The sequence below is a fragment of the Mesoplodon densirostris genome, chromosome 5 (genome assembly GCF_025265405.1).
Source record: "Mesoplodon densirostris isolate mMesDen1 chromosome 5, mMesDen1 primary haplotype, whole genome shotgun sequence".
NCBI classification, from domain to species: domain Eukaryota; kingdom Metazoa; phylum Chordata; class Mammalia; order Artiodactyla; family Ziphiidae; genus Mesoplodon; species Mesoplodon densirostris.
In genome coordinates, this window is record NC_082665.1 from 120598014 (window position 1) to 120625898 (window position 27885).

Below are 27885 nucleotides of genomic sequence, written 5' to 3' on the forward strand. Positions count from 1 at the left end.
GTGTTAACACCTACAGTGGAACACAGGAGTTAAAGATGTGGATTTCTAGGATCCGCTCCCAGAGATTCCACTTCAGGACGTCTGCGCTGGGGCCCAGGAATCTGAATTTTAACAACGCAGATTCTGATTCTAAGTGATTCTGATACAAACAGTCATAAGTCACATTCTGGGAAGAACTGGGTCTTAGCAGTTGGGTACAGGATAAAGATGACAGGACTAAAAACGTGTAAATGCCCAAAGGTGGCTTTAAATAGAAGCAATAAACTGTTACAAAGCTCTGTTGCTTAGGGATTTCTACTAAAACCATAGAACCGGGATACACTGCAGAAATTATCTGGTCTCACCCCTTCATTTAACAAGGGAAAACTGAAGCTTAGAGGATGTTAATTACTTACCCAAGGCCACACAAGTCTAAGGCAGAGCGTTTAACATAAGTGACAAAGAATTTCTTTTCTCCATAGAAGTAAACAAAATAAGTAGGCCCATACACATACACACACACACACACACACACAAGCTTAAAATGGTACTTCCCAAAGTTTAATGTGCAAATGAATTACATGAGGCTCTTTTTAATATGCAGAATCTGATTCAGCAAGTCTGGGGGGCCTGAGGTCCTGCATTTCTAGCCCCAGGTGATGCAGATGCTGCTGGTTCACGATCCACCCTTTGAGTAGCAGGTCTTAGAAAGTAAGGTAACTGCCCTCCTGTTGTTCTAAGTAAATGGTCTATTTCTTTACAGTGAGCACTTGTGCCACAGAAAGCCGAATACCTCCAATTTCCTCGGCCGGCTGTACTGAGTGAAGTGAATGGACTTACTACATCGCTGCCTCAGGATTCAGGCCACTAATCACCTGTTGACAGACAGCAGGGGTGGAGCTCAGAACAAAGCGGGACTAATAAGCCTCCAAGTTCAGCCCTGTTACTGAAACTTCCATATTGAAAAGTGTGATGAGATTACAAAATTTTAAAAAAGGATTTTTAAAGATGTAGCTATGTACTTTTCTTGAAAACATATTTAGAAAATCAGGAGATTATTTCATTTTGAAGAAAACTTTCAAATTAAAAATAAATGTCCTTGGCTTCCCTGGTGGCGCAGTGGTTAAGAATCTGCCTGCCAATGCTGGGGACACGGGTTCAAGCCCTGGTCCGGGAAGATCTCACATGCCGCGAAGCAACTAAGCCTGTGCGCCACAACTACTAAGCCTGCGCTCTAGAGCTCGCGAGCTCCAACTACTGAGCCTGAAAGCCACAACTACTGAGGCCATGCGCCACAACTACTGAAGCCTGCATGCCTAGAGCCTGTGTTTCGCAACATGAGAAGTCACCGCAATAAGAAGCCCGCACACCGCAACAAAGAGTAGCCCCCGCTCGCCGCCCACGTGCAGCAACAAAGACCCAATGCAGCCAAAAATAAATAAATAAAATACATTTATTTAAAAATAAATAAATAAATGTCCTTGTCTAGAAATACATGTAGAAGCAAACAAAAGGTTTTGTTTGGAACCCGGAAATAAAGATGCACTCGGGCACCATTACTATGAACAAAACTGGACGACACCCAGAAGGAGAATACTCTCCTGACTCAGAGGTGACCTCTAGCACCACAATGTCGGACCTCAAAACTTGGCTCCATCACTTACATACCACAGGATATTGAGCAAGTCATTTGAGCCCAGTTTCCTCATCTGTAAAATGGGGTCATTATGAACATTCAATGAGTTCCTAAGGAAAGTAGGAAAGAAAGGACAGTAAAGCGCTTAGCATGATGCCTAACACATGGTGAGCATTCAACACAAACTGGCTATAAATATTTCTAGAACTGTGAGCACAGCCAATGAACCACAGTTTAGTGAATTCCTCAGCCACTGAGGAATTTAGCTTGATCAGTCACAAGGTAGAACTCTCTACTGTACTTGCCTCCCCAAGGCTTAGAGGCCTCCTCTGGAAAAAGAGACCCACACAAAAATTCCTGGCTCAGTCTCTCCCATCCATCTTGGGGCCTCTCAAGTGCAGGCATGTGGTTTGTGACAGGGGCAAGCATCATCAGTGGCTATGTCTGGGTACTTGTTACCCACTTAGGAATCCTCCATCAGCAGGGCCAGCTTCGGGGGTATGTAGTCACACAGGGTCTCACACTGAGAAGGCCCTGTGTTTGGGATTTAATGCTCTGTGGTCAATGTCTCAAAATTCTTAATAATTTCATCTTTGAATATGTGCTTTGTAAGGGAAGGCTGATGGGAAAAGGGAGCATGCACCAGGGGATTGGGGCCCAGGCTTACACACTGTCTACCTCCAGCCACCTTTCAGGGGTGGGTTCTCAGGCCCCCATTCCCCCACCCTCTGGGGCTCTGGGTCTTGTCTGGCCTCCCCATCCCTGTCCCCTAGCAGAGGCCTGGACATAAATATGGCTGGGAGAGGGGGTCAAGGTCAGGCACATACACCCCACAATGTCTCAATGCAGAGCATGGCAGCCATCCCTCCCCTGGGCTCTCTGCACCACAGCATGCTCAGAGGGCAACTCAGCAGGAGCAAGCATCTCTCCCACCTGCAATCCAGGTAGCTAGCATGCCCCAGTGCTTGCAGTATCCTTGGTAGTTGCCCATCTACTCTGGGTTGAAGAAGTGGGCCCATGGGAAGGAGAGATGCCTGACTCAACTTCTCTGCCCCTACCCAAGGGTCGTCAGTCTTGCAGCTGGTAGAAGGGGGGATCCCAGGAGTCCAAAGGCCACATGCACCGAATCACAAGGAGGGAGGGGGCCAGGCACCTGTAAGAGTCTGCACTGGCCCCCTGAGTATCCCGAGCTAAGGGAGCACATCATTAAATAGCAAATTTGAAACACCATGACAGGTCGAGAGAGAGACTGTGGGAAAAAGGAAAGGCTTTATATTTTAACAACTGTAATAGCACTTTTGCCCTGTTTTTGAACAAGAAGCCTCGAATTTTCATTTTGCATTGGGTCCTTCAAATTATGTAGCTGGTCCTGACTATCAGCCTCCAGCCCCATCCCAACTCCCCTACTTGGTGCTATTTTCACCTCCCCCTCATCTCATGATGAGGGGGTAAGACCTAGACCCTTCTCGTGACAGGAATCCCTGATAAGTACCGATCAGCCTCAAGAATGGTCAGTAAAGCTAATAAAGAGTGGAAAAGAAAAGTCCCTTGAGAATCAAGCCCACTCGGAAGCAAAGGAATTCTCAGGAGCAGATGTCTGACAACCTAGAGAAGAGCAACTAGGCTGAGGAGATAAAAGGATTAAAATCACCCCCAGAAAAGATTTCCCAACATTTATGCCACTATTCCCACGGTTCCCAAACTATATGTCCAATGTACCCTGGAGCACCACAGCAAATTCATAGGGGTTCCACGGGCTATTTAAATTTTTGAGGGAAATACGTCAATGCTTGACATCTGTCAGACACCACATGAGCTACTAGGACAAGATTTTAATAGTTCTCAGTTACAGCATTAAATCACACGTCATTCCTTTCGATGACATCAGATCTTCGCAAAACTAGATTTGGGGCAGTTGCCATGAAAAAAGCAAGCACAGCACAAAAATAAATATAGAACGGGAAATGAAAGTAATATTCAAACTGATTCCAAGTTCTGAGAAGTTGTGCAGTGCCCAACAAGGGCATCTGTCTCAGTAGTAAGTAACCATAGTTATTTAAGAATGAAATAAAAATACTTTTCTTTCAATTTATGTGTATTACTTCTTCAAATGGCTACTACATTGTTAGGACATAAGTACTTATTAAGTTTTTTGGACCTAAATATTTAATGAACAGATCTATGAAGCCCTTGCTTGGCCTAAGAATACCACGGAAAAATTAGTAAGATGTTAAAGAAGCATGAACTGAGAAAGTTCAGGAACCTCTGCACTACACAACCAGTTTCTTTTATATAACGAGAGTCTCTGGAAGGAGAGGATAAGGACGAGGATTGTGAGGAGCACATACTCAGTGGAACCAGAGTTAGACTCAACCAGGTATAAACCAACAACTGACACAGGGGCATTTCTCACATTACATTTAAAGAAGCTATGCCCAAAGTTCAAACTTTAACCTGAATGTTAAAAAAACCAACATAATAAATCTAGATCCTTTCATCTTCAGCCTGGAGGATGGATGGTCTAATGTGGAAAAGGGTGAAGGAGATGTTAAATCCAAAGGTGAGGGACGAAAAGACAGAGACCAGAGGGAAGCTCATTGATTTAATTGGACTGGATCAATTCTAGTTAGAAATCACAGAAAAACCCATTGCAAGTCAGTGCTGAGCCAGGCCACAGATAAGGCTGAGGCTCTCTGGCACCACAGGGAGAAGGGTAACTTCAAAACATTCAAGCTTGAGAGGGAAGAAAAAAGATAACTGAGAGAAGAGTTTGGATCAAAAAGCAATCAGGGCCTTCCATGTTGACAGAATAAAAGCTTGAAGATAAATGGGCCTCTTCAGGTCACAACATGTTTTATTTGTGGCCGGAAAGAGCATCTGGCCCACCTATCAAAATGAGTTAACCCCACCCAAGGCCTCAGGAACACAAAGATGTGGCATCAGCCGAAGAGACAGAGGACGGCATACAGGAGGTAGCTCTGTTACCATGAACTGAAGGAGGAATTTACAGATATGAAGACCCCCTAGGGCTAAAGGATAATGTTCTGTGGGGAATTTGGATGCCCAGCACCTCACTTTCTTACTATTGTCAGATGGTTTGAACCATGTCACACCAGGCTTAGGGAATAAGCCTGGATGCCAGCAGGCTCACTAAATGGAGAGGACATCCGTGAGCAGCACAAACAGCAGAAACTCATGTGCTGACCTGATGCAGAAAGAGGTATGGGGACAGCAGCTGATGACATCAAGAACTACATCCCAGCCAGGTGCTCTCAATGGGCTCCTCCTGCTTCAGAGCTGGTGCCTGCACATCCAGGGGACAGGGCCAAAGCAAGAAGAGTCCTCAGTCAATAAGAACAGCTGCAGCGAGAGCTCACATCCGTTTCCCTCTCTCCTGCTGCCCCTTCAGCTTCTGCAGGTGCCCCGGATGCTGAGTGGATCTTTCATTACTCTCCTTGACTGACCTTACTCCATTTCACCTTCTTGGCCATTATCTACCTTCCTTGGCCCAGCCCCTTGATGTCCTGAATCTGGCTTGGGGGTGCACTCTGACCTGGCCACCCTCTCTTGGTCATTCTATAAACGTTGAGAATTTCTTGACCTTTAAATCTTACTTGTGTTTCCTCAATCCCCCCTTGTGTTTCTCATCCTCAGCCCAGCTCAGCCCAGCTTCCAGAATAATACTCCTATCTGAAGCCAGAGTGGCAGAAGAGGGAGTGCAATAAGGGCAGCGCCAAGAAAAAGAACAGGATATGGTCCTGGAGGCTTAATCTCCAGAGGAAGAAGCACTCTGAGGATGACCCTCCCCACCCGCTCTTCTCCAAGCCAAATGTGATAAAGGATAAATCAGTGGAAGTTAAAACTCCCTCTACTAGAGAGGGAAAAGATCTGCCAGGGCCAGCCAAGACAGATCTCTCTGGGGAAGAATATTTGCCAAATATCCAATTTAAAGAAGTTGAAGGCTCTGAGAAAATTCAAACAAAACTTTTCTCCTTTCAAAAATCCTCTCTACAGACCAGGAGAGGAAACAAATCATGTTTAAGAGTACTTGTTATATATAGATTATGGCACCCCAAAATTGTTGACTGCACTTTCTTGGGAAGCCTATAAATATTTGGCAGGTCCTATAAAAGGATGAACTAAGGATACTATAACTGGCTCAGAATTTATCCTGTACAACTCACCCAGAGACTGGCAAAACTGGGAGTCTGTCATTGCTGAATTTCTAATGGCTGGGGACAGATATCAGCCAATGACAATTTATTCTGAATTCTGTGTGTCACGTGTGAAAACAGGGATTTCCTCCCTACCCCCCCCACCCCCCAAGGCAATCTTTATAGGACTGTCACAGAGCTGAGATAGGCAGAGGACCACCCTTCCCTAAAGAACATTCTCAGAGAGACCTTGTAGACTTTCAAAATGGCAGTCATCCATTTCAGCACCTTCAGTCTCCAGTGAAGAAACTCAGGCCCAGGGAGGTGAGTGTCCTGCCCAAGATCACAGAGGCCAGCACGGAGCTGAAAGCAGCACACAGCTCTCCCAACCCCAGACAGGGACATGCCCCTCTGTACCACACTGCAGCCATAACTGTGCCACATGCCAGCCAGAAGACTTGTGAAGGTCTCTACTGACATCCAAAGCTGGGCCGACTTCCACTGATCACACTTTTGGGGAGTCCTCTGGCACCCCCCAAAAAAGATCATCATATATAAATTTCATTTCAAGGGCTGAGCAGTGCCTGGAAAGTGCAGCCTCAACCACAGAATACACATGACATGCAAGGCAAGGGGCTGCAGAAGATTAAACCACCCTGAAGCCAACGATGAAAAACACAGGGTTAAAAGTCCTGACACCTGAAGAGATAAACTGCTTCCTTTATTCTTAACCTCCACAAAGGCTCTCCAGGAATTCACAGGCTCTCCCATTTAAGCTGATGTATGGGGAAATCAAACTGAATCCAACAGCCCAGAAATGGAAAAGTCCCACAGAACAAAGCCTCAGGAGTACATATATTGAGGGACCTGGAAGGAATGAATAAAGTGTGTACCTGGATGCAGAACCATTTAAACGGAGAAGAAAAGTCTTGGCATGGAAAAAAGTGACACCCACCAGAGTGCTTAACAGAGCCCTAAAAGGATTGGCCTTCTGCTCTACTTTAAAGAGATTTAGAGTTGGATTTGATGATGCCGCCCCTGCCGTCAGATCCTGCCAAATCTACAGTTCTGTGGCCCTAGGGCCTGGGAAACCTAAGGTAGCACATGACTGCACACTTGGCCATGGGTCTCTCACAGAGGACCTAGGGAATCTGCCTTGGTCTCTGTCATGAGGAAAACTAAAACCTAAGGGGAAATCACAAACATGCTTATTCAATACCTACTGTGGTGCTAGATGGAATAATTAGGGTGGTCTGAAAAAAGTCTCAGTCAGAGAATTACCTCGATGCATAACAAATCAAATAAATCTTCTAAACAAACTCGGTAGAACAACTGAATGGCTGTAAGAGCTTAGCAACTGGGCCAGACCAGAGAGAAGACATTAGGTGATCTCCTCTTGGATTCAAGAGACACACTGGGTGGCACGAGGAGCAGGGCAGAGGAAGCATTCTGGCTAACAGTCAGCAGACTTCTGTGAGCCCTGCACTCCTCCAGCAGCCCAGTTGTCCCAGAGCAAAAATCAGACATTACAATCAGATTCTATGAGAATTACAGAGTACTAAGTTGTATAACCAAGCCTGAAGTGTGCCTCTGCTAGAAGTGACGCACTATGGAGTCTGTTGGGGAATGCTAAAAATCATTTCTGTTATCAATGTATGTAAAAGCTTTTGGCAAATAGAATTCAAATCCCACCTCCCTCCCCCAAAAGTAATTGTAACACCAGATAATATGGAAATCTAGCATGTTTACTCTTTGGCATGAGGAATTCACCAGGCTTCTTTTTAAAGTTCCAGAGGTCCTGAGGTTAATGGTTAACTAAATGAGCTAAGATATTTGCCATAATCCCGCCAATTAAGGAGCTACATTCAACTAGACTATAGACAATAAACTCCTAGAGAAACTTTGGCTAGACCTACTGATAATCATAACCCACAAAGTTTATCTTAAAGTTACTAAGTGCTAATCAGGACATCCAGAATTTCAGGTTATAGGAAAAGAATACACAAGCATTCTTAGGGAGACTTTATCACACACTCACAAAGCTCCTACTGCCAAGATATTAATTAGTTCATTGGTGGACAGTATAGTCTAAACCACCCTGTTGTTCACACGTCAGTAAATCAATGGTTCCAACTGTGGGAAATATAGTCTGAAGGTCCCTGGTCTGGTGTCTGGCCTCAGGCACAATGTGGTAAGGCTGGCTGTCTGGGCACCATGAATCTAGGGGCTACCTGTTATGAAAGGCCTGAGAGGTATGAGGATACACCAAAGCCTGCAGGGAAGCATCAGGGCTGAGGCGGAAAAGAAAACTATCCCAGAGCTCTCTGATGCATCAACACAAGTGGGTGGAGAATGATAGCATGCTCTCCATTTGTTTCCAGAGGCTTCTGCAACTTTTTAAATAAAGCAGTAATAGGAAGATGGGGCATAGAAGAGGAAATGGTACCACAGCTAATGCTGCAAAGACCCAAGCCTCTCGTATGAAGCCATCTCTACCCAGTCCCAAGTTTTCCTGTTGCCTAGGAACAGTCACAAAACATGCTGGGAAGGGTAGCTTAAATATCCAGGTGCAGGCTCTGTGGGTTCCCTAGACCAATTCTTGACCCAAACCTGACTTAACTCGTCTATCTGAGCTTACATTTGGCTAGAGGCCTAGGGATTTCCCCATTTTGCACATGTCAGACACTCTCCCTGGGAAGGAAAAAGAATTAATTTGACACAAGCAATCAATCCCACTGGAATGTTTGTGCACACCAAGCCAAGCAGAAATGGATCCTAAAAGGAGCACTTCTGGGAGGTGACGGGAATTTTAATGCTGAAAAATGATACTGTGTCAAGAACCCAGTATGATGGAAGAAGCACACACATTTGTATCCAAAGCATGAGCAACACCACACACATGCACATTGCACATATATGCACATAGGCATGCACACTCACCATCTTCAAGGGAAAAGACGTCTGGGTATATAATTGTCCAGGCTTCCATCACTCTGTTTATGTTTTGTATTCAAAATGCTTTAAGAGGTTGAAGAATAGAGCAGTGCTAAACCCCTTTAAAGCAGAAAGCTAGAATAGTCTGTGAAATATCCCTGTGACTCCAATGTGATCCCTGTGGTGCCAGGCTTGGTGAAAGCACCCACAACCTCTAATCCCCCATAATCTCACACAACCCTCTGCCTTTGACCACCCTTCTCCCTTTGCCAGGAATTTCCTCCCGACCCTGTCACTCTGGATAATGAGCGCATCTTCCAAATGCCATTCAAGCATCTCCTACTCTGTGACCACCACCACATCTGCCAAAATAGGCTTCATCACTCCCCTGTTTATGTCCCTGGATTCTACTAGTGTAGTCATATTATATACTTGGAATGTTTCGATGTACTTGAAAAAAAACTAATTTGTTTCCCTCTATCAAAATATGAGTTCTCTGAAGGTCTAAAGAATGTGAGGGAAAGGAGGTGGAGCTCTGGGTAGAAGGAAATGTAGAAGAAAGCCAAGACAGCAGTTCAATTACCCAGTGCCTCCTCTTGAGATGATGCGGTTGAGCTGGGTTTGCACATGCCCTAGGAAATGAAGATTTGGGATTGCTTTCACCATCTTCTCTAGGCGACTCAAAAGAAGAAAAGTTCAAGAACATGAGCTGGCAGGAAGATCATTAAATTAGTCCTCATGCCTCGAGAGAACTGGTAGAGCAGCTCTGATGGAGCCCTGGTGAGGGCATTCTCTAGGGTGTTTAGACACATCCCTAATGACAGACTTGGGGTCCAAAGGAACAGGCTGAGAAGTGTAGGCTTTTCAACACAGACCCAGAAGTCCCAGAAACCTGGCCCTTCTTTCAAAAGGTTCTAAGGGCCAAAATAGTTTGAAGGTATTGCTGACCATCAGGATGATTCTCCTCAAGGGAATTAGAGCCCTTGATCACCAAGCAAGGATGTGGGGTCACCTGTGAGCTCTGGCACCAGGGGTGTGACCAAGCAGACTACAGCTGCTCAGACCAAAGGCCTCAGAAGGATGGAAAGTCTTCAGAGAACCACAGCATAAAGGTCCTGAGACCACTTACCACGGGGTTTCTATCCCTGCTGGCTTTACTGCTGTCCAGTTAGTTCAGAATGTTGAAGATGGAAGATACATTTGAGACTACCTAGCTCACCTCCCTCATTGTCTAAGAGAGGGAAAGGGGTTTACCAACCTCATCAATCAGAAAACTGTGCTCCTGACACCCAGCCCCCCGCTCTTTCCACTTGAATCCAACCAGCTGGCACCATCATTTGCCTGCTTCTTTGGTTTTTTTCTGTACTTTCCTGGCCCTCCTGTCTTGCCAGTCTCCCAGTTTCTGCCACCTTCACAGGAAACAGAGTTCTCATTTTCCCTGGTCAAATGAGAAACACTGCTCATAGCTACTAGAGCTACTTGAGTCCCAGAGCCCTGGAGTGAGAACAGTATGTAAAACACAGAAGTCTTCCTGGGTCAAAGAAGTGGAAGAGGACTTCCCTGGTGGCGCAGTGGTTAAGAATCCACCTGCCGGGCTTCCCTGGTGGCGCAGTGGTTGAGAGTCCGCCTGCCAATGCAGGGCACACGGGTTCGAGTCCTGGTCTGGGAAGATCCCACATGCCATGGAGCAGCTGGCCCCGTGAGCCACAATTACTGAGCCTGCGCGTCTGGAGCCTGTGCTCCGCAACAAGAGAGGCCGTGATAGTGAGAGGCCCGCGCACCGCGATGAGGAGTGGCCCCCACTTGCCACAACTAGAGAAAGCCCTCACACAGAAACGAAGGCCCAACACAGCCATAAATAAATAATAATTAAAAAAAAAAAAAAAAAAGAATCCACCTGCCAATGCAGGGGACACGGGTTCGAGCCCTGGTCCGTGAAGATCCCACATGCCGTGGAGCAACTAAGCCCATGCGCCACAACTACTGAGCTCGCGTGCCACAACTACTGAAGCACGTGCGCCTAGAGCCCAGGTTCCACAACAAGAGAAGCCACCGCAATGAGAAGCCTGCACACCGCAATGAAGAGCAGCCCCCGTTCACCACAACTAGAGAAAGCCCACGTGCAGCAATGAAGACACAACGCAGCCAAAAATAAATAAATTTATTTAAAAAAAAAAGAAGTGGAAGAATTTTGGTTAAAAATAACAGCAAATAAACAGCTCCACCACAAAAGAAGCAGAGCAATAGCCCTAAGCTGGACTTCATTTTTCTATTTTTTTATTATCTATTTCAATTGATCTTATTTAACACATCCTTTCTATAGAATACATGTTCGTGAAAACCTAGGCTGATGTTAAAGGAATTAGCTTTATTTGGAAAAAGCAAAACTGACTAGAACTGGTCATTTTAGGAGGCTGAAGAGACTCGGAAAGCAGATCCTAGCAAGGTAAGAGGGAACCCAGACCCATTAGAGGCCCCTAACTCAAACATTAGTCATATTCACCAGACAGAAACGCAGGCATCAGCAGTGCAGCTCTGTAAGTAATCCGTCACCACCCATCACCCTCCTAAAGCTGGGAGCTCCTTGAAGACAGAGACTGCGCCATGCTCCCCTCTGGACCACAGTGCATAGGATGTAAGAAGTGCTCACCAAATGCTTGCTGGAAGAATTGACAATGGCGCGCTCTCGCATGCTTACATGCACATAAACGCATACATGTATGGAGACAGAATCCCAGTGAAGGCAGTCTTAGAAGCCCCATTTCTAAACCTTTTTTCCCCAAAATTATTGTTTTAACTAGGGTAACACTGTTTAAAAATACAATGTATTTTTCTCTCTTGCATGTCCTTACATACATTTAACCTCCCCCTTACTCTGTCAGAAGCATCTACTTGCCTCAGGGAAGATCAGGATAGTTTTAGTAGCAGGATAGTTTTAGTAGCAGGCAAAGAGAAAGCATCCATGTTCAGCTGTTGACAGCATGGACAGGAATTTTTTTAGTGTGCAGCTTGAATACTCGACACATTCTTGAGGTGTAGGAATCAACACATCAAGCTCCAAAATGGGTGTACTTGACCACAGAGATCATTCTAAACCAAAGGTAAAGAATACTCAAGATGCCACATTAGGGAGATCCTTGCTACAAGAGAAGGAGAAGAAGCTTTCTCCCTCAAGCATCAGGAGAATGTGGCAAAAATTCAGTCTAGGAGATGGGACACCAGGGTCCCAGCTTCCTCCTATCTACCACCTCAAGGCCCAACCAGGGTTTGGGGTGAAGGGGGCAGCTTTAGAATATAACATCTCAATAGGTGTGAAGGCACCTGAGAACCCTAAGGCCACTCCTGAGGACGCTGCAGGCCTCTAGGTCAACAGCTGCCATTCAGTCCCATACCTGATCCACACGGTGCGGAGGTGACGGGATGAAAACACAGCACTGGCCAAGTGGGTATCTAGTTAGGCAAGCCAGGTGTAGAGGTGCTGTCTTTTCATAGTTGGCACTGAGTAAGCTGGGGATCTATATCTTTCTTCATCCCCTGATGACGGTACTCAGAGATGCTTAGAGAGCCACAGACTAGGCAGAGGCCTGGGGTCAGGACTAGGAGGCTGCCATGTGCAGGGACTTTGACCCCATAGGCAAATAGTCAAGACATGAATGTTAGTGCTGGGTATCAGCACAATACCCCAGAAAGCAAGACACCAGTACAGGGATCAGATCAGACCAGACCAGCCCCCATGAAACAAATATCAGGGGAATCCAACCATCATGCCATGGCTCCAAGCACCCCTCTCCCCCTGCCCCCGCCACTATCACCACAAGTTCACAGGTGCACCTCTACACACCCAGACCCAGAGAAGTGGGAAAACAGAAGAAAATCGCAGTGAATGAGAAATTTACCGGAAAGAAACAGTCATCCAAAAAGACCAATCGGGGGGAGAAAAAAACAAACACATGACATACTATAAACTAGCCAAGTTGGGGTGGAGGGAGATTAGCTCCACATTAGAAAATTTTAAAAGCTACATTTTCTTTGCACGTCTGGGTGATAAAGAGTGTGCAACTGAGCTGCAGTGTCACCCATCAGAGAGAAACCCACAGCCATTCTGGGCAGTCAGATGAACCACTCTTCCACTCTCACACACGTCTCTTTTCCAAAAGCAAATGGAACATATCATGAAACGTTTCACTCCATCTCTAGTGCTACCAATTTCCTACCAGACATGAAAAAATGTACAGCCTCAAACGCGGTGTGGCTGTCACTCCCAACAGAGCACCCTAGCTCAGCTTTCAACCACACTCAAAACTAAGGGAGACCCCAGAGAAAGGCAGCAAACAAAAACCCTTTTCACTGAGTCAGCAATTTTATTTGTCCAAAGAATTTTCCTTCTATTATCTCACTTTATCTCATACTACTCCTATGATGTATGGCAGGGCAAGTATGTTTACCTCTTTCTGCAGATGAGGAAAGACAGGTTCCATCTGTAAAAACAGACATTTTAACTGGTTTAGCCAAGTCACAGAGATAATTAGTGGTGGGCAGAATTGGAAACCGAGGTCTCCCAAATCACATCGTTGAATTCTTCTAGCCAAACACAGACTATGGCTTTTGCACACACAACCTAAAGCACTTCCATACCTGTGGTATTGGAATTAACTTTCACTCAAACCCACAAAACACATGTGGCTTTTTTTGGCTAATTGTGACTGCAAATCTGGCTCCTAAGTCACTTAAAGGCATACAACAAAAAAAGCCAAGAATGGCCTCTACCATTTATTTAAATGTCATTAATAAAAGCATCTGTAAACATTGCACAGAAAATTAGCCTCCAGAGAACAGGACTGGCTGTTCTCCCTCCCTCCTGAGGATAAAAGCAGAAGAAACATCCTGACCCTACGGCTGTCTCACAGTCACTTTTGAAAATGATCAAATAATGGGTGACCCTTCTTGCTACTTTTTGGGCCAAATAATGTCCCAGAACAAACATGGGTCCTCAGAAAAGCTGGTTTATAAATGTCCATCATTAGGAGAATGGTTAAATAAAATGTGGCACATCCACACAACGGAATGTAACACAACTCTTCAAACAAATGAGGTGGAACATATGCACTGACATGGAAAAATGTCCATGATTATAGAGTGATAAAAACAAATTGCAGAATAACAGGTATAGCATAATTCTTTTTTGTTAAAATATGAAAGAAAGCTATGCATTTGTATAAACACATATTTGTATATGTAACAAGTATATACGTCCATTGAATTTATCTTAACATCAGGGAAAAGGAGGAAGAAAGAGCATTCACGTTTAACCATAGATCCTGTACTTCCATTTTGTGTAACTATATCTTACAACAGTAAGTATCAATGCCTTTACCCCTCCAGACAACCAACAAATCCTCTGTCTTCTTACGTTACCCCATGTAAAGGGTACTGGCTTATGAATGACTCACGTTGCTCAATAGATACGTGTATACTGATATAACATACATTTAAATTAATTGGGGAAAATGGTTTCATTTAGGAAAAAGTCTAAATGTCTAAATAAATGTTCTACGAAGTATAAGAAAATCAAATCTCTCTAAATGAAACATTATTTACCACTTACTTAAATTATCTTTTAGCTTATAGACAATAAACACATATTAAATGAATCAATGAATGAGTGAAAGAAATTCCCTTTCTGATTGACTTCCAAGTAGTCATTTTTTCCTATACTAGTCTCCCCCTAACCCAACAAGAGCATAAACTCTTCAGGAACAAGGACCATTTGTTACCCACCTTTAGCAGCCCCCTTAGTATCTGGCATAATACTGGGCACATTGCAGACAGTCAATATTGATTAGTTGGTCCATTTGAATGTTTGAACTTCCCTATGTGGATTTTTGCAAAAGGGTGCTTCTTTAGTTTTCCAGTGGAAAACTATGGAATATTTGTAAACAAGCAATAAAAGGGATCCCCTCTAATTAATCCAGAATAAACAAGAGTTTTTCACTATATTTCACGGTAAATATTGATTTCACAGGTCTTTTTGTTTGAGATACAACTGCCTGTCCACACACACACAAAAAAGATTCATTTCCTTAACATAATGTTTAATTCTAAAACTCCCAATGACCTACACACCAATAAATAGCTCTCTAAAAAAAAAAAGTCAAGGCAACAAATACTAATCAAGCAAGTATCTGCAAGGCACAAAATTGAGTGTTGAGAAGAAGACAGACAATTCCAAAGCAAAAGGTACAGCCTACTTGGGGAAACCAGACATGACCATTTTCCAAGGTAGGGCTTCCAAAATGTCTTGGAGCCATCAATGTTGAGTAAAGTTCTGGTAAGAGACTAGTGTCCAAACAAGTCTGGTGCACACCTCACCTCCACCTTGGACCTCTCATCCAAGTCACCAAATAAGGACTCAAGAATCCTCTGTTTTCACCTCTACTCCAGAGGCTGCAGGGCTGAACAAGATGCAGAAGTCTGAACACCTAGCCCACTCTGAACTCAACTAGACAGATCAGTCTTTAATGCAATTCTCACTCATTCTCCAGAGAATGGATCCAATCCGTCTCCTGTCTTTGCAGGATCTCAGCACCCCTCAGTCCTTCAGATGACCTTGGTTCCCAATCCCAGAGAAGACTGAGGTCAGTTTTCTTAATGAGCTTAATAAGGGCTCTACCATCTGACCTGTACACGTGACCTGAAAACCACCTGGTCTTTTCCCATAGCCACAGATGAAGAAGTACCCCTCCATCCCAGAGATAACCTCTTTGCCTGGGAATTTTCATCCTTTGCTGACTTTTGAAGAAGCTGGTGCCCATTCTGGTACCCCACCCCCACACATACCACCTTCTATCACCTTCAGTGTCTACCACTACCTCCTCCCATGATTTTTTCAAACACTCAAAGATTTTTCTCTCTCTTTAAAAAACAAAACAAAACAAAACTTCACTGGACCTAATAACCTTTAAAAATTTTATTGAAGTATAATTTGCATGCATAAAATTGCACGTAAGTCTACAACTCACTGAAAGTGCACAAACAGATCTCACCTATCATCAAGAAACAAAAGAGTGCCAGTACTCCCAAAATACCCCTTCAATTACCATCGTATTAGTCTCCTTACTTTTATTACCAAACCTCTTCAACAGTGGTTTATTTTCATTTTCATCACCTCCTCATCTATTTCAGCATAAGCAACCTCTCTTCAGTGAATCCTCGCCACACGCATGCAGGTGAGGTTGTTGATCTTTCATTATGTTCTCAATGTACAGCATGCAATCCTTTGTTTGTGTGTCAGGCAACGCCACCAGACTGTTACTCTCCATGTGGGAAAGATGATTTCTAACTTGCTGGTGTAGCCCCAGTGCCTGGCACTTATTAGGTTCACAGCTGGTGTTTGATACTTGAATGAATGAATGCAAGCATGAATGAAGAGATCCACTCACTTAAATCTAGTGTTCGCTGAAATCGATCAGTCTTTGTCCAGCTCTCATCAAAAGTAATCATGATATTTAGCTGTCAAAACTCAACGGCTAGGACCATGAAGAACGACTAAAAAATTATACTCTTCCAATAGTTGGTTAAGCATTCTCTTTATATCCAAGTATTTGAGGCTGTTATGTGCCAGTGGACTAGGATACAGAGAAGAGACAACATCTTGCACCCACCCTACAAATTAAAGCTGTGACATCACTCCCAATGGCACTCTGTCCTTCCATGGCCACAGACCCAACATGGAGTCCTGCCAATCTTTTCCCCTAACTGCTCCGAGAGATACTCCTCCCTCTCTCCACAATCTCCTTTCCAGGAGAATAAGAAGTCAGAGACAGGAAACCCCCAGGAGCCCCAGACCCCTCCCCCAGTCCCCTTTTGTCACATCCAATTAACCATCTGCCAGTCTCCTGGGTCTCCCTCTAGGCCCACTGTCCAGCTGCCAACTGAACACTGTGTTTCCCCACCCCCATTCCCCATAGATGCCCATTGTCCCCAGGCTGCAGGGTAAGAGCGTAAATGGCAAGGGGTGTAGGCACATTCCCAGACCCTGTCTGTTATACCCTGGAATAACTGTAACTGCAAGCTTAAAAATCACATCCCTACCTAACTATGCATGAGGAAGGGAGGAAGGGAGGAAAGAAGGAAGGAAGCAAGGGAAGGAGGAAGGGAGGGAGGAAAGATGGAGAGGGTATCGCAGGGGAGGGGAGTGGAGAGGAGGAAGCAAGCTACTGAAGCATAATTTTCATGATTTGGAAAATCTAACTAGTAATATGATTATATATATAATATATACAATATAGTTTTACTAGCAATATTATATATAGTCATATTCTATTACTAGTAATATAATCCCATTTCTATTACTATTTACAATATGAATATAAGTATCACAATCTATAACTACCAAATCAAGTGATCCTGATAGGTAAGATTTTTTTTTACTCATTTTACTCACAAGGAAACTGAAGCTCAGAGAGGCTGTACCTTGCACAAGGTCACACAGCTAGTAAGTTCAAGTTCTAAGACTATGATTCTGAAACTGAGCCATACCTAAGGAAACTCCCACCTCCTCCTGCTCTCGGAAATATAAACCCAGTCCCCCACAGCCCACCTTCTGGTAACAGGAACCCCTGGATTCCTACTTCCATCCCCTAAAGGGCCATATAAGATGCCTCACTTGATGACAGTTCTTGGGTTTGCCCCTAAAATGAGAGCTGAAGGGAGTACTTTGGGGCCAAAGGAATGGGTGTGCTCATTGGCATCTTTCGTCTGTTGTGAAGGGTTTCTCTTCATGGAGAAAAATGGGGAAAAGGCTCCTCCATGACCCCTGGTCTGCTTCCTCTTTCTTCTAGAACCTCTAGAGGTATGTCCATCCCTCACAGAGACAGTACCCGATGGCCAGGCATGACCCCTCCTCAGGAGGCTGCCCCTACACCTTCTTGTCTGAGTCCTCCTCCTTCTGTCCTGTCCTCACTCACCCTCCACCCCACCCCCAACTTGCCTTTCTGACTCACACTCTGTAGGAAGTGATTCTGCAGACCCCTCTACAGCCTGAAGCAAATCCCACCTCAGCCTGCAAAAGGAAGCCACTAGCACTTCTAAAAGGATTGCTATTTTGGGACCTCCCAGCCTTGCTTTCTAGCTTCTCTGTCCAAGGGGCCTTCTAGAGCCACACCAACCCAGCTCACCCATTTCACAGCTGCCTTCATCTTGAACTATCCGCCCCAAGCACAGGACCACAAGCCCCTGAGTCTCCAAGCCAGCTGATGCTCCCTGTGCTGGGGCTGTTGACCAAGCACATTGTGCCCTCAGCAGAGCTGCTGGCCAGCCTACTACTTTACTGAAGTCCGCCTTCCCCCAGTCTCCTCCTCTGGCCAAGACTCACCCCCCAGCTACCTTGAGATCCACCCTTACAGGCTCATCCAGGATCTACTTCCTTCAACTGCTCCTCTTTTCTAAATATTCATTCCCTTCCCCAAGCCTGCCTTCTCCCTCCTCCCCACCCGTAGGTATTCACAGATCTTCCCTACCTAAAAAAATCCTCCCCTCAACTCTGCTACCCATCTCCAGCTACCTTATTATTTTTAACCTTCCCTTCACAGCCAAACCTTTCCAAAGAATCATCTATATGCACTCCCACCACTTCCTCCCCACGTACTCACTCCCCATTTCCCTTGAAATTTGAATTCCACCTCCCATACACAAGTGAAACTTACTTCAAAGGTTACCAGTGATCTCCCAGTTTCCAGAACCCACAGGGTTTGCTCAGTCCCCCTCTCCCTCAACCCCTCTGCAGCATTAGACCCTATTGATGACCGGACTGTTTCCAAGCCCTGCTCTCTCCTGGTTCTCCTCCAGCCCTTCACTTGAGTCTACAGCTCTGTCCTTGGCCCTCTGCCCTTAAGTCTCTATATGCTTTTCATTTATTATCTCATCTATTCTGATAGCTCCAGCCACAACTTCTTACGGATATCTCCCAAATCTATATTTCAGTCTCTGGCCTCCCTCCAAAGCTCCAGACTCCCTCCGCTATCTGCCTACTGAATCAACACCTCCCTAAGCTATTTCACTGACACCTGAAAAGCAACACGTCCCAAAGTAAATTCCCAAATCCTGCCTCTCCTCCTGCCTCCCCACAGCTGCTCCTCTTCTTCCTTAACTCCTAATTTTCATTTAGGGTTGGAGTAATCTTTGAGTCCTGACTCTTCCTTAGCACCTCTACATCCAAGTTACCAAGTCCTATAGACGCTACATCCACAACCTCCCTCGTATCCATCCCCTCCTCCCCATTTCCACTGTGCCATCTCAAGTTCAGGCCCTCCTAACCTATCCCAGTGGTCTCCCAATCCAACCCTGGCTAGCAGTTCCTCCCCCATTCCAACTGACCCTCTGCAGGGCTGCCAGATTTATCTTCCTCATCATGTCACCACCCCATTCAGAAACTTAGTGGCTCCTGAAAGCTAACTGCAGAAAGACCAAACTCCTTGGCCTGCCATTCAAAGCCCTTGGTTATCTAGGAGTCCAATAAAGGTTTAATAAATGAAGCAGTCAATCAACTTGGTCCCTACCCCCTTCTGATTTTTATCTCCCATTGACCCTCCACCTGAATCCTCTAAGTCACACAAACTGGACCACTTACTGCCCCCAAATATGCCATGGATGGTCATGCCTTTTTCTAACACTGTTCCAATACCTTCCGTCTTCCCCATCCAAATCCTACCCATCCTTCAGGTCTCAGCTCAAGAAGCAGCTACTTCCTTGAGAACACAGTTCATTTGCCACTTTTCACTCTCCTTGTTTATACCTCATATCTGTGTTTTCTAGCTAATAACCAGCTCCCTTCTAATAATGCCATGGGACAGAAGGGGAAGAGATGAAGCTAATTCTCCAACAGTTTCTTCTTTACTCCCCTGTATTAATTCCTCTGTTCTCCCAGCAATTCCTTCTGTTCCCTCACTCCTCAGCAGACACGATTTCAAGCCGCTCTATTGATCCAACAGTCCTGTGGCTGCCAATCATTTCCTAGTTATTTTGCTGCCAGTCATTCACACTCAAAGGCGTGGCAGGAGGAGTCTGAACTGCACGAAGACAGAGAAGGAGCGGGAAGGGCCTGATTCATTGCACCCACCTGAGGCTCAGTGGAAGCAGGAACCCCATTCTCGCTGGGCTCCTCCAGATGGTATGGGGCCATGTGGGCCAGGGTCTGGGGAACTGGCATTTATATACTTTTGTGGAGGAGGAGAGAACAGGAGTGCCCTGATTTGTTGTAAGGAGGATGCCCCATCCAGTCCCCTTGGGAAACCAAATTGAGAAGGACTGAAAAATGTCCCATGAAGGTCAGATTAAATAAGATAATACTTGTCAGAGGTGGTACTTAGAGTAATAGAATGTTTGATTTGGAAGGAACTATCTACACATATTTGGATAGAATTGTACAACTTATAAAGACCTTTCACACACGGTATCTTATTTGAGTCTCTCAACAGCCCTATAAGGAAACTGGGTGCTGGGGTGCACTATCCTCATCTTACACAGATGTTACTCACTTGCCCAAGTCATGAAGATAAGTAGAGAGCAAAGGGGAGGGTTCACCTCCTGCTCTCTTGCCTGACATTTTTGGCCTCTTTCACAGGCTTTTTCTCCCTTTCCCACCCCTTAAATTCAAGTGCTCCCTGAGGTGGGTATTGTAATTATATTCATTTTCCTTCCTGATCTATATTCTTTCTTGCAATAATTTTATACACTCCCAGAGCACAGTATACATGGCTGCACTAGGAACTCGATAAATATTTGTCAAACAAATGATTAAATTAATGAATGAAAAAGAGCTGAGGCCCAGACCCTAGCCTTCTGATTCCACCTAGGCTCCTGCACACCATCGTGACGCCTCTCCAGCACCCCTGCCACCCCGTGTCAAAAACCCTGCACAGTACCCCTTCTGGAGATTCCCTCAGCCTCTGTGCCATCACATTCACTTAATGATAAAAACAACAGGAACAGCTAGTATTTCTTGTGCTCCTAATGTGGGTCAGAAACCACTAGATGCTTTTTACACATGTTTTTCCTATTTAATCCTCTCAACCTGTGAAACAAGCACCCTTGGTCCCATTTTGCAGAAGACTGAGGATGACATAGGTTATATAATTTACCCAAGATTCTGCCCCTGGTTAGTGCTGAGCCCATCTGATCCAAAGCCCATGGTCTTCTGGCTATAACCAGGGTTTCTCAGCCTCAGCACCACTGACATTTGGAGGCTGAAGAATTCTTGTCCCGTGCATTATAAGATGTTTAGCAGCACCCTAGACCCCTACCCACTAGATGCCAGTACAACCCCCTCCCTGAGTTGACAACCCCCAAAAATGTCTCCAGGCATTGCCAAATGTTTCTTGGAGGACAAAACTGCCTCCCGTTGAGAACCACTAGACTATACCATGCTGCCCATCGCCAGAAGTAAACTACCAAGTTCCAGAACCGAAAAGAACTTGGAAAAGTAAAAGTGTTCATTCTCCAACGTCTAAAAAGGACCTCTAGTTCACCTGTTCTAGTGTTTTATTGACACCGACAGTCAGGAATATTTTTTGTCACTTCTCACCTAATTTCTTTCTGTAGCTTCAGTTTATTCCAACACCTCTTCCATCCCCAAGGGATTATCAAATACAGTTGGACAGAATGTGCCAATAATTGAGTTCTTGATGATTAGTGGCCCAAGGATAAAGCAAAGTCCCCCAAATATTATGGAGGTGTACCTAAATGTTGTTGATATGTTTCTAAATATATTAATGTAGTAATAGCCTTCCCTCTTCAGAACAACAAAGTCCTCTCAATACTCCATCAAAAGTTCTTGGGAAATGGCGTGGCCAAAAGCCCAAATCATGATGGGTTTAAGTGGAGGAGAATCAAGAAGGAATGGTAAATATTGAATTGTGTCATGTTTACATTCTGAAGCATCAAACGCAACATCAAAAAGAGATGTTTTCCTTTGCTGCAAAAGAGAGCTCAGGAGGTAAAAGACTCTACCCCTTTTAGGGTGCCTGGCAATGCCCAGACAGGGTGATATTTACTCAAAAAACTGCACAGTAACATAGGTTGTTATTCCAAGTCAGATCTGGACCTGACAATGACCAGTTCTCTGTCTAGGTGGGATGGGGTTTTTATGAGAGAAAAATCTAAAGAGTTGTACACTGAATACCAATATATCACCACCTAAATTCAGCAACTGCTTATATTTTGCTGTGTTTGCTTTATCTATACAGGGGGGAGACAGCTTGTTTTGGTTTGGTTTTGGTGAATCACAAGCTTTTTAAAAGATCTTTTAAAGAACAAATCACTTCATTGTATGAAAAGGATAAAAACAATACAATACCTCTGATGAAGTGAGACAATGAGTATAGACAAGTGAGTGTTTAAGGAATTCAGAGGAGAGAGTTGGTCTTGTGAGCTATGAAAGCTTCCAGAAGAATGTGGTGTTAAAGTCTTGAAGAATAAGTTGCATTTGTAGAGTAGGGGCGAAGGGGTGGATGATTCAAAGGGAACATGAGTCAAAGTGCCCTTGGACGGTGAGAAGAGCAGGCTGGCTCTGAGGTGTGAAGGACAGACTTGACCCTGAAGGCACTAGAAAGTCACTGTAGGTTCATAAACCAGGTGTGACAAAAGTAGTTCAATCTCCTTTAGGAAGTGCAAACTGCCTGCAGATGCCAATTGGAGTGGGGGTGAGAGAGCAGAGTCCAAGGGCCAAGAATAAAGGCTGGTGAGTCCATGAGCACCATAATGGGTCTCCTGGCCTAGGGCAGAGGCCCTGAGGATGAACAGCATGGGCTCACTATGAAAGATAATAGAGTTTGTTAGAAGACTGAGATTCCTCAGAGACAATAGCAAGGTGCTAAATACCATGACTAGGAAAGGGAAGGTGTCACTTATAGGATTAAGGAAGACAAGAGGAGAAGCTAGTTTAGGGACTTGGAAAGACAGAGTTGAGTTTGAGGCTGACCAAGGTCCAAGTAACAGCAAACAGTCCAGTTAAAAATGTCTGGACTCACAAAACCGAAGCTCAACAGAAAAAAAGATATTTCCACATCAATCTCATTAAATTTATCCTCTGAATTTTCTTCCTTTGAGTCTTATAGAAGGAGGTTTCTCCTCTGCTCACCAAAGTCAAGATTTTACTTTCGCTAGGGAACCTCCACTTGTCTCACCTCTTCAGGTATCTAACTCAAAAATCAACCAAGCATCTTCAGTTCTTCCTGCCCACAATCTCTCTCCCTTCCACATCCAAACCTGTTCTGACTCTCTGACCAAAAAATGAAAACCCCTTTTCTTGGTACTAACATGCCATCTGACTAGCACCCAAACTCTTTTTCCTTTCACTGGTAAACTCTGCAAGTAATTGATTCCTACCCACCACCCCAAATCCCTACTCTGAATGCCTCTTCTAATACTGTGCTCCCAAGAGCTCATAGTGGCTTTCTTTTTATCACATCCAGTGACACTTACCCGGCACTCCTCTTATTCAACCTGTCTGCAGCCTGTCATCACATCAGAACCCACGTTGACTCCCTGGGGTCTCCAGGATCAAGTCTCCTTTGCTGCCACTTCCTAAACAAGGGTTTCTCCTCCAAATTCTAACTTTAGCCCTCTCCTCTTCCCTCCACCCCCTCCCCCTGAGGGCTGATGCATTCACAGCTTCAGCTGCAGTGAGCCTTGATTCAGGAGGCTTCCAAGGCCACAATACCAGCCCTAACCTCCCACCTGTGCTCCTGTCTGGAGTCCCATATCTCCCACAAACCAACTCCACCTGGATGCTCCTCAATCACCTCTAATTTTCCACATTCAAAGCTAACAGCATTATCTGCCCTGCAAAACCAGCTCCTGTCCTCAACCAGAGTGCTTCAGTCAGGACACTGTTGGTCCTCTATGCTTTTAACCCAGCTACTTCCATTATTCTCGAGGGCTTAATTTTCTTTCTCCCCTACAACTAGTTTGTCAACAAATACCCACATTTCTGCCTTGGACAATGTCTCTCAGAGTGGTTCCTGAGTCCCCGTCCTTTCTGCCACCAACCCAGACCAAGCCCCTCTCCCTCAGTTCCAGATCACTTTTGCATTTGGATCCTTTCTCTCTCTCTCCACTTCATCTATCATATGACCCCCAGATTAACCTTTCCAAATACCACTTTCTTCAGGACATGCCCTTGCTCAGGAACCTAAAGTGACTCCCTATCAGTCCTGAATCAGATCCAATCTCCTCTCTTGGGCTCCCAAGAGTCTCCCTATCTGGCCTTGCCCTACCTACCCAACCCTGTTTCCCATTCCTCCCTACCCTACACCTTCTACCCAGTCTTCCCAGTATCCTCAATGTCAATGCCTCAACCTCCCCGAGCTTTTGCCCATGATTCTCTTCCCACCCTCCATCTCCCCTTCAAAGGCTACCCTCAGTTCCACTCCTCTGTAGTTCTGCCAACTTTTTATCTTAGAGCACCATAATGTTCAGCAAGTAATTAATCTCTAATTGAGCAGTAATTGTCAATCTTCTTTTAAAAGCTCTTGGAGGGTAGAAACCAATCTGAATATTTCTTTTGTATCCCATAGCACCCTGGACAGCAGAAGGGTCCTAGTAGAAGCTGAAAAGCCCTTGTTGGTTTTCTATTCCAATTGATTTCTATTCCCAGTTCTGAGTTCCCATATTTCCCCTCCTCTGCCTCATAACCATGATCAATAAAATTATTGTGACACACTTTCCCAGGCGTGGATCAGAGAATTCCCAGAAAGACAACACAGAATACACCAATCTATAAGAATAATGGTGGGGACAGGGGGTGTGCATGGGTGTTTCTTTCTGTCCGTGTACATGTATGGATGTAGGATTTGGGGAATGTCAAAAGAACTGAAATACCAAAATAATCAGAAGAGGACAAGTAAAGAACCAAAATGACAGAATAATTCGAAACATGCCTAATTAGAGACACAGTATGCCAGGGTTTTGACAAAGCAATTGCCAGTCTGGTCTTTGTGTATGCAAAATTTTCCACCAGAAAGTAGGGGGTAACCCTGGCACTAGGGACTTTGAAAATGTGTTTGAAGCTTTTTCAATTGTTCAACTAAATAAATTTATAATCTGTCCAGCCTACCAGGTGTAGTGTTATGTTCCATAAACATGGGGACTCAGAAGGGAGACGGTTAAGAAATATGGCCTTTTCCAGGTTTAAGAATCCCCAGCAAAAGCCCAGGCTAGAGACTGGAAGGGGGTAAGATCAAGAAGCAGAGCACAGAGGACCACTCAGGGTGGGTGGTGGTCCTAGACCCTACCACGAACAGTCTGCACCCCCTCTTACAACTTGTTACAGGTCATCAGTCATTTGCAGCCTTATGCGCTGAAGATTTCACCCTTCTCTGATTCAAAGTGCACATCAGACCTAGGCCCCCCTCAACAAGGCTGCCTGAGGAGAAAGAATATCCCCAACAGGATTCCATAGGAGACGGACTCAGTCTGCTATTTACTCTGTGATTTGAGCCAGGGCTAGACAATGTAAGCCCCATGTTGTGTTTTGAAAGGCCCTGGGAAAAGTAACACATTGGACCATTATAGGCCATTAACACCATTAACACTGTGTGAATTCATTTGTCAGAAATTAGCAAGCCTCCAGAAACTGAAATCTGCTCCAAGGGCCTGGGACAGAGAATAGACAGGATCTAGTGTTTGGATGGTAGAAAAGGGGAAGGAGGAGTGGATGCCAAAAGATAAAAGTGGGTCCAGAAAAGGAAGGTGGGAAAGCTCACACTTCAAGAGTTTTCCCCAGAGCTAAGAAAAGGCAGAGTTTTGTGCCAGATGGGAGGCAAAGGGTGGATGGTAGGGGTGTCAATGAAGACGTCCTGGTGAATGTTTCCAGGTAACACTTAGCCCCCAGAACCTCTCCCCTAGATAATAAACTAAGGTTATCAGGTCAGGCAGCTCTTTAGAATTCATGCTTTGGTTCCTGGGCTGTGTGAGTGTATGAAAGTGTGTGTGTGTGTATGAGTGTGTGTGTGTGTGTGTGTGTAAGTGAGAGTGAGAGAGAGAGAGAGAGAGAGAGAAAGGGGGGGATGGGGAAGGTGTATATTAGAATATACATCTGGGGAAAAGGAAGGAGGGAGGCGAGGCTGAGCCCTGAGAAGCAGGATAGGATAACAGAGGCTCCCTCTGCTTTCTCCAGGTCCTGGCATCAGCTCCTATCCTCCAGCTCTTTCCTCTTCAGACCAACTAGAAAATGAACATACGGGCTGACCAAGTCTTGACTTCTAAAGCCACAAGTCTCCTCAACAAAGCACCCCAACCCTTCCCTCAGATGACCTCCAGGGCAAGGCTATGAGGTTAGGAAACAGATGGGTGCACAGGGAATCTTCAAAGCCAACCTGCTCTTTGACCCCATCAGTTCACGTCCTCCTACCCAATTTACAGAACGAGGGGAGATGACCAGGGTCCCCATAACTTACTGGACTCTTTGGGAAAAAGATTCCAGACCACATGGTTCCAGACATGGAAGATGGGGAGCTCTACCTACAGGGTTGGTGGAAGCCACAGGTAAAGAGGAGATGGAGAAACCCTGGTCATCAGAGAAACAGGGCCACAGGTGGTGGTAGATGAGGGTGGTCGGTTCTGCTCTGGGAAAGGGGCTGTGTAGCCAAGGAACAATGAGGAGCTATAGACCTGGGGGCTGGGAGGTGGCAGGGGCCGAAAACAGCCGTCAAGGCAGATCTGGGGGGTGGGGGTGGTGCTCTACATACCACAGGCAAGCAAAGATTCAGTGGGTGTGTATGAGGGGGACGCTAACTCACACTTCCAGGAATGAGTGATTCTTGTGAAAAGCTCATCCTTTTCCAGAACTGGAGAAGAGGAGGACAAGAAGGAGGTCCCAGGCGCCCACCGTCCTCCCTGCCGGGTCTGCCTCTCAAGTCTGAGACTCTGGCTCCCCACACGCACCAGGCACTACAGTCCTCGGTCCGCCCCGCTCCCGACTGTCAGTCTGCAGCCTGCGCGACTCTCGGTCCCCACTGTCCCTCTTTGCACATCGGGGCCGGGGGCCGCCGGCCGGAGAAGGCGTGCCGGCCCAGGGCGGCGGGAGCCGGGCTGACGGGCGCTGTGGGGAAGGGGGAGCCGAGGGAGGGGCGGGGGACGCCGGTAGCCGGAGCGGCGCACTGCAAAGTGATCCAACATCGCCCCATCCCCGCGCTCCGGGAGAAGGCGGCCCGAGGGGACCGCCTCTCGCCTCCCCAACACAGACTCCCGCAAGTGGGGTGAACGCCGAGGGGCGCAGAGCTCCCAGCCCCCACCCCTCCCCAAAATGCAACCCGCATTGCCATAACAACAAGAATCTCGGCCACTCCAGCCCCGGCGACGAGGGGGACTGCCCCCCAACACACACACACCAGTAACAGCCCTCCTTCCCCAAACTTGTCCAAGACGCCGCATCCAGGGCAGCAGCCTCCCTCCCCAACCCCCCGCGCCCTGCCCAGCTTACCTGTCCGGAAAAAGGCGTCCACGTCCGAGTCAGCGGCTCCTCCTTCCTCCGCTGCCCCCTCCGGGGGGTTCATGACTGGGGGAGGGCGTCCGCAGGCAGCCGGGGGCCGGCGAAGCCCGGGGCCGAGGGCTGCTCGGCGCCCTGTGGGCGGAGGGCGCGGGGCGCAGCGGCCGCGGCCGCAGACCCGGAGGACACCGGGCTTCAAGGGCGGGCGGCCGGCCGGGGTGGCAGGGCTAGGACAGAGGACGCCGAGGCTCCCTCAGGCAGAGGCGCGCGGCGGGCTGGGGGCGCCTGCTGCCGGCTCCCCCATGGTCCCCCTTCCCCGGGGGCGCTGGCCGCCTGCTGTCTGGCCGGGGCCGGGGTACAAAATGCCTGGGCGCCCGCTCTCCCTCAGCAGCGGCAGCTGGCTCTCCTCCTCGCCCGTCTGCCTGTCTCTATTGTTCAGCCCTGCTAGTCTCTCCTCTTTATTTTTCCTCCTCCCTCCCACCCTCCCTGTCTCTCTACCTCCTCCCTCCCTCGCTCGACCGCCCGCTCGCTCTCAGCCTCCCTCCCTCGCTCGCTCTCTGGCTCCCCCTCTGGCTCCCTCCGCCGCCGCCGCCGCAGCCGCCTCACAACTCCTCCCCCGCTCCCGCTCCTCCGTCCCAGCCAACAATGACCCGGGCAACGCCGAGCTTAACTAAAGCTCCGGCCCGGGCCGGGGGCTC

General features: G+C 46.4%; 1 protein-coding gene across 5 annotated transcripts in view; it reads right to left on the bottom strand.

The window, feature by feature from the left end:
- LOC132490793 (kalirin) overlaps positions 1-27642 on the bottom strand; it is a 467387-nt gene extending 439745 nt beyond the window's left edge. For all 5 annotated transcript variants that reach the window (XM_060099427.1, XM_060099424.1, XM_060099423.1 and 2 more), the window contains exon 1: positions 27182-27642. In XM_060099427.1, the coding sequence (XP_059955410.1) occupies positions 27182-27254 (73 nt within the window). In that variant the 5' untranslated portion in view covers positions 27255-27642. The remainder of the gene's footprint in view (positions 1-27181) is intronic.
- Positions 27643-27885: the final 243 nt, after the last annotated feature.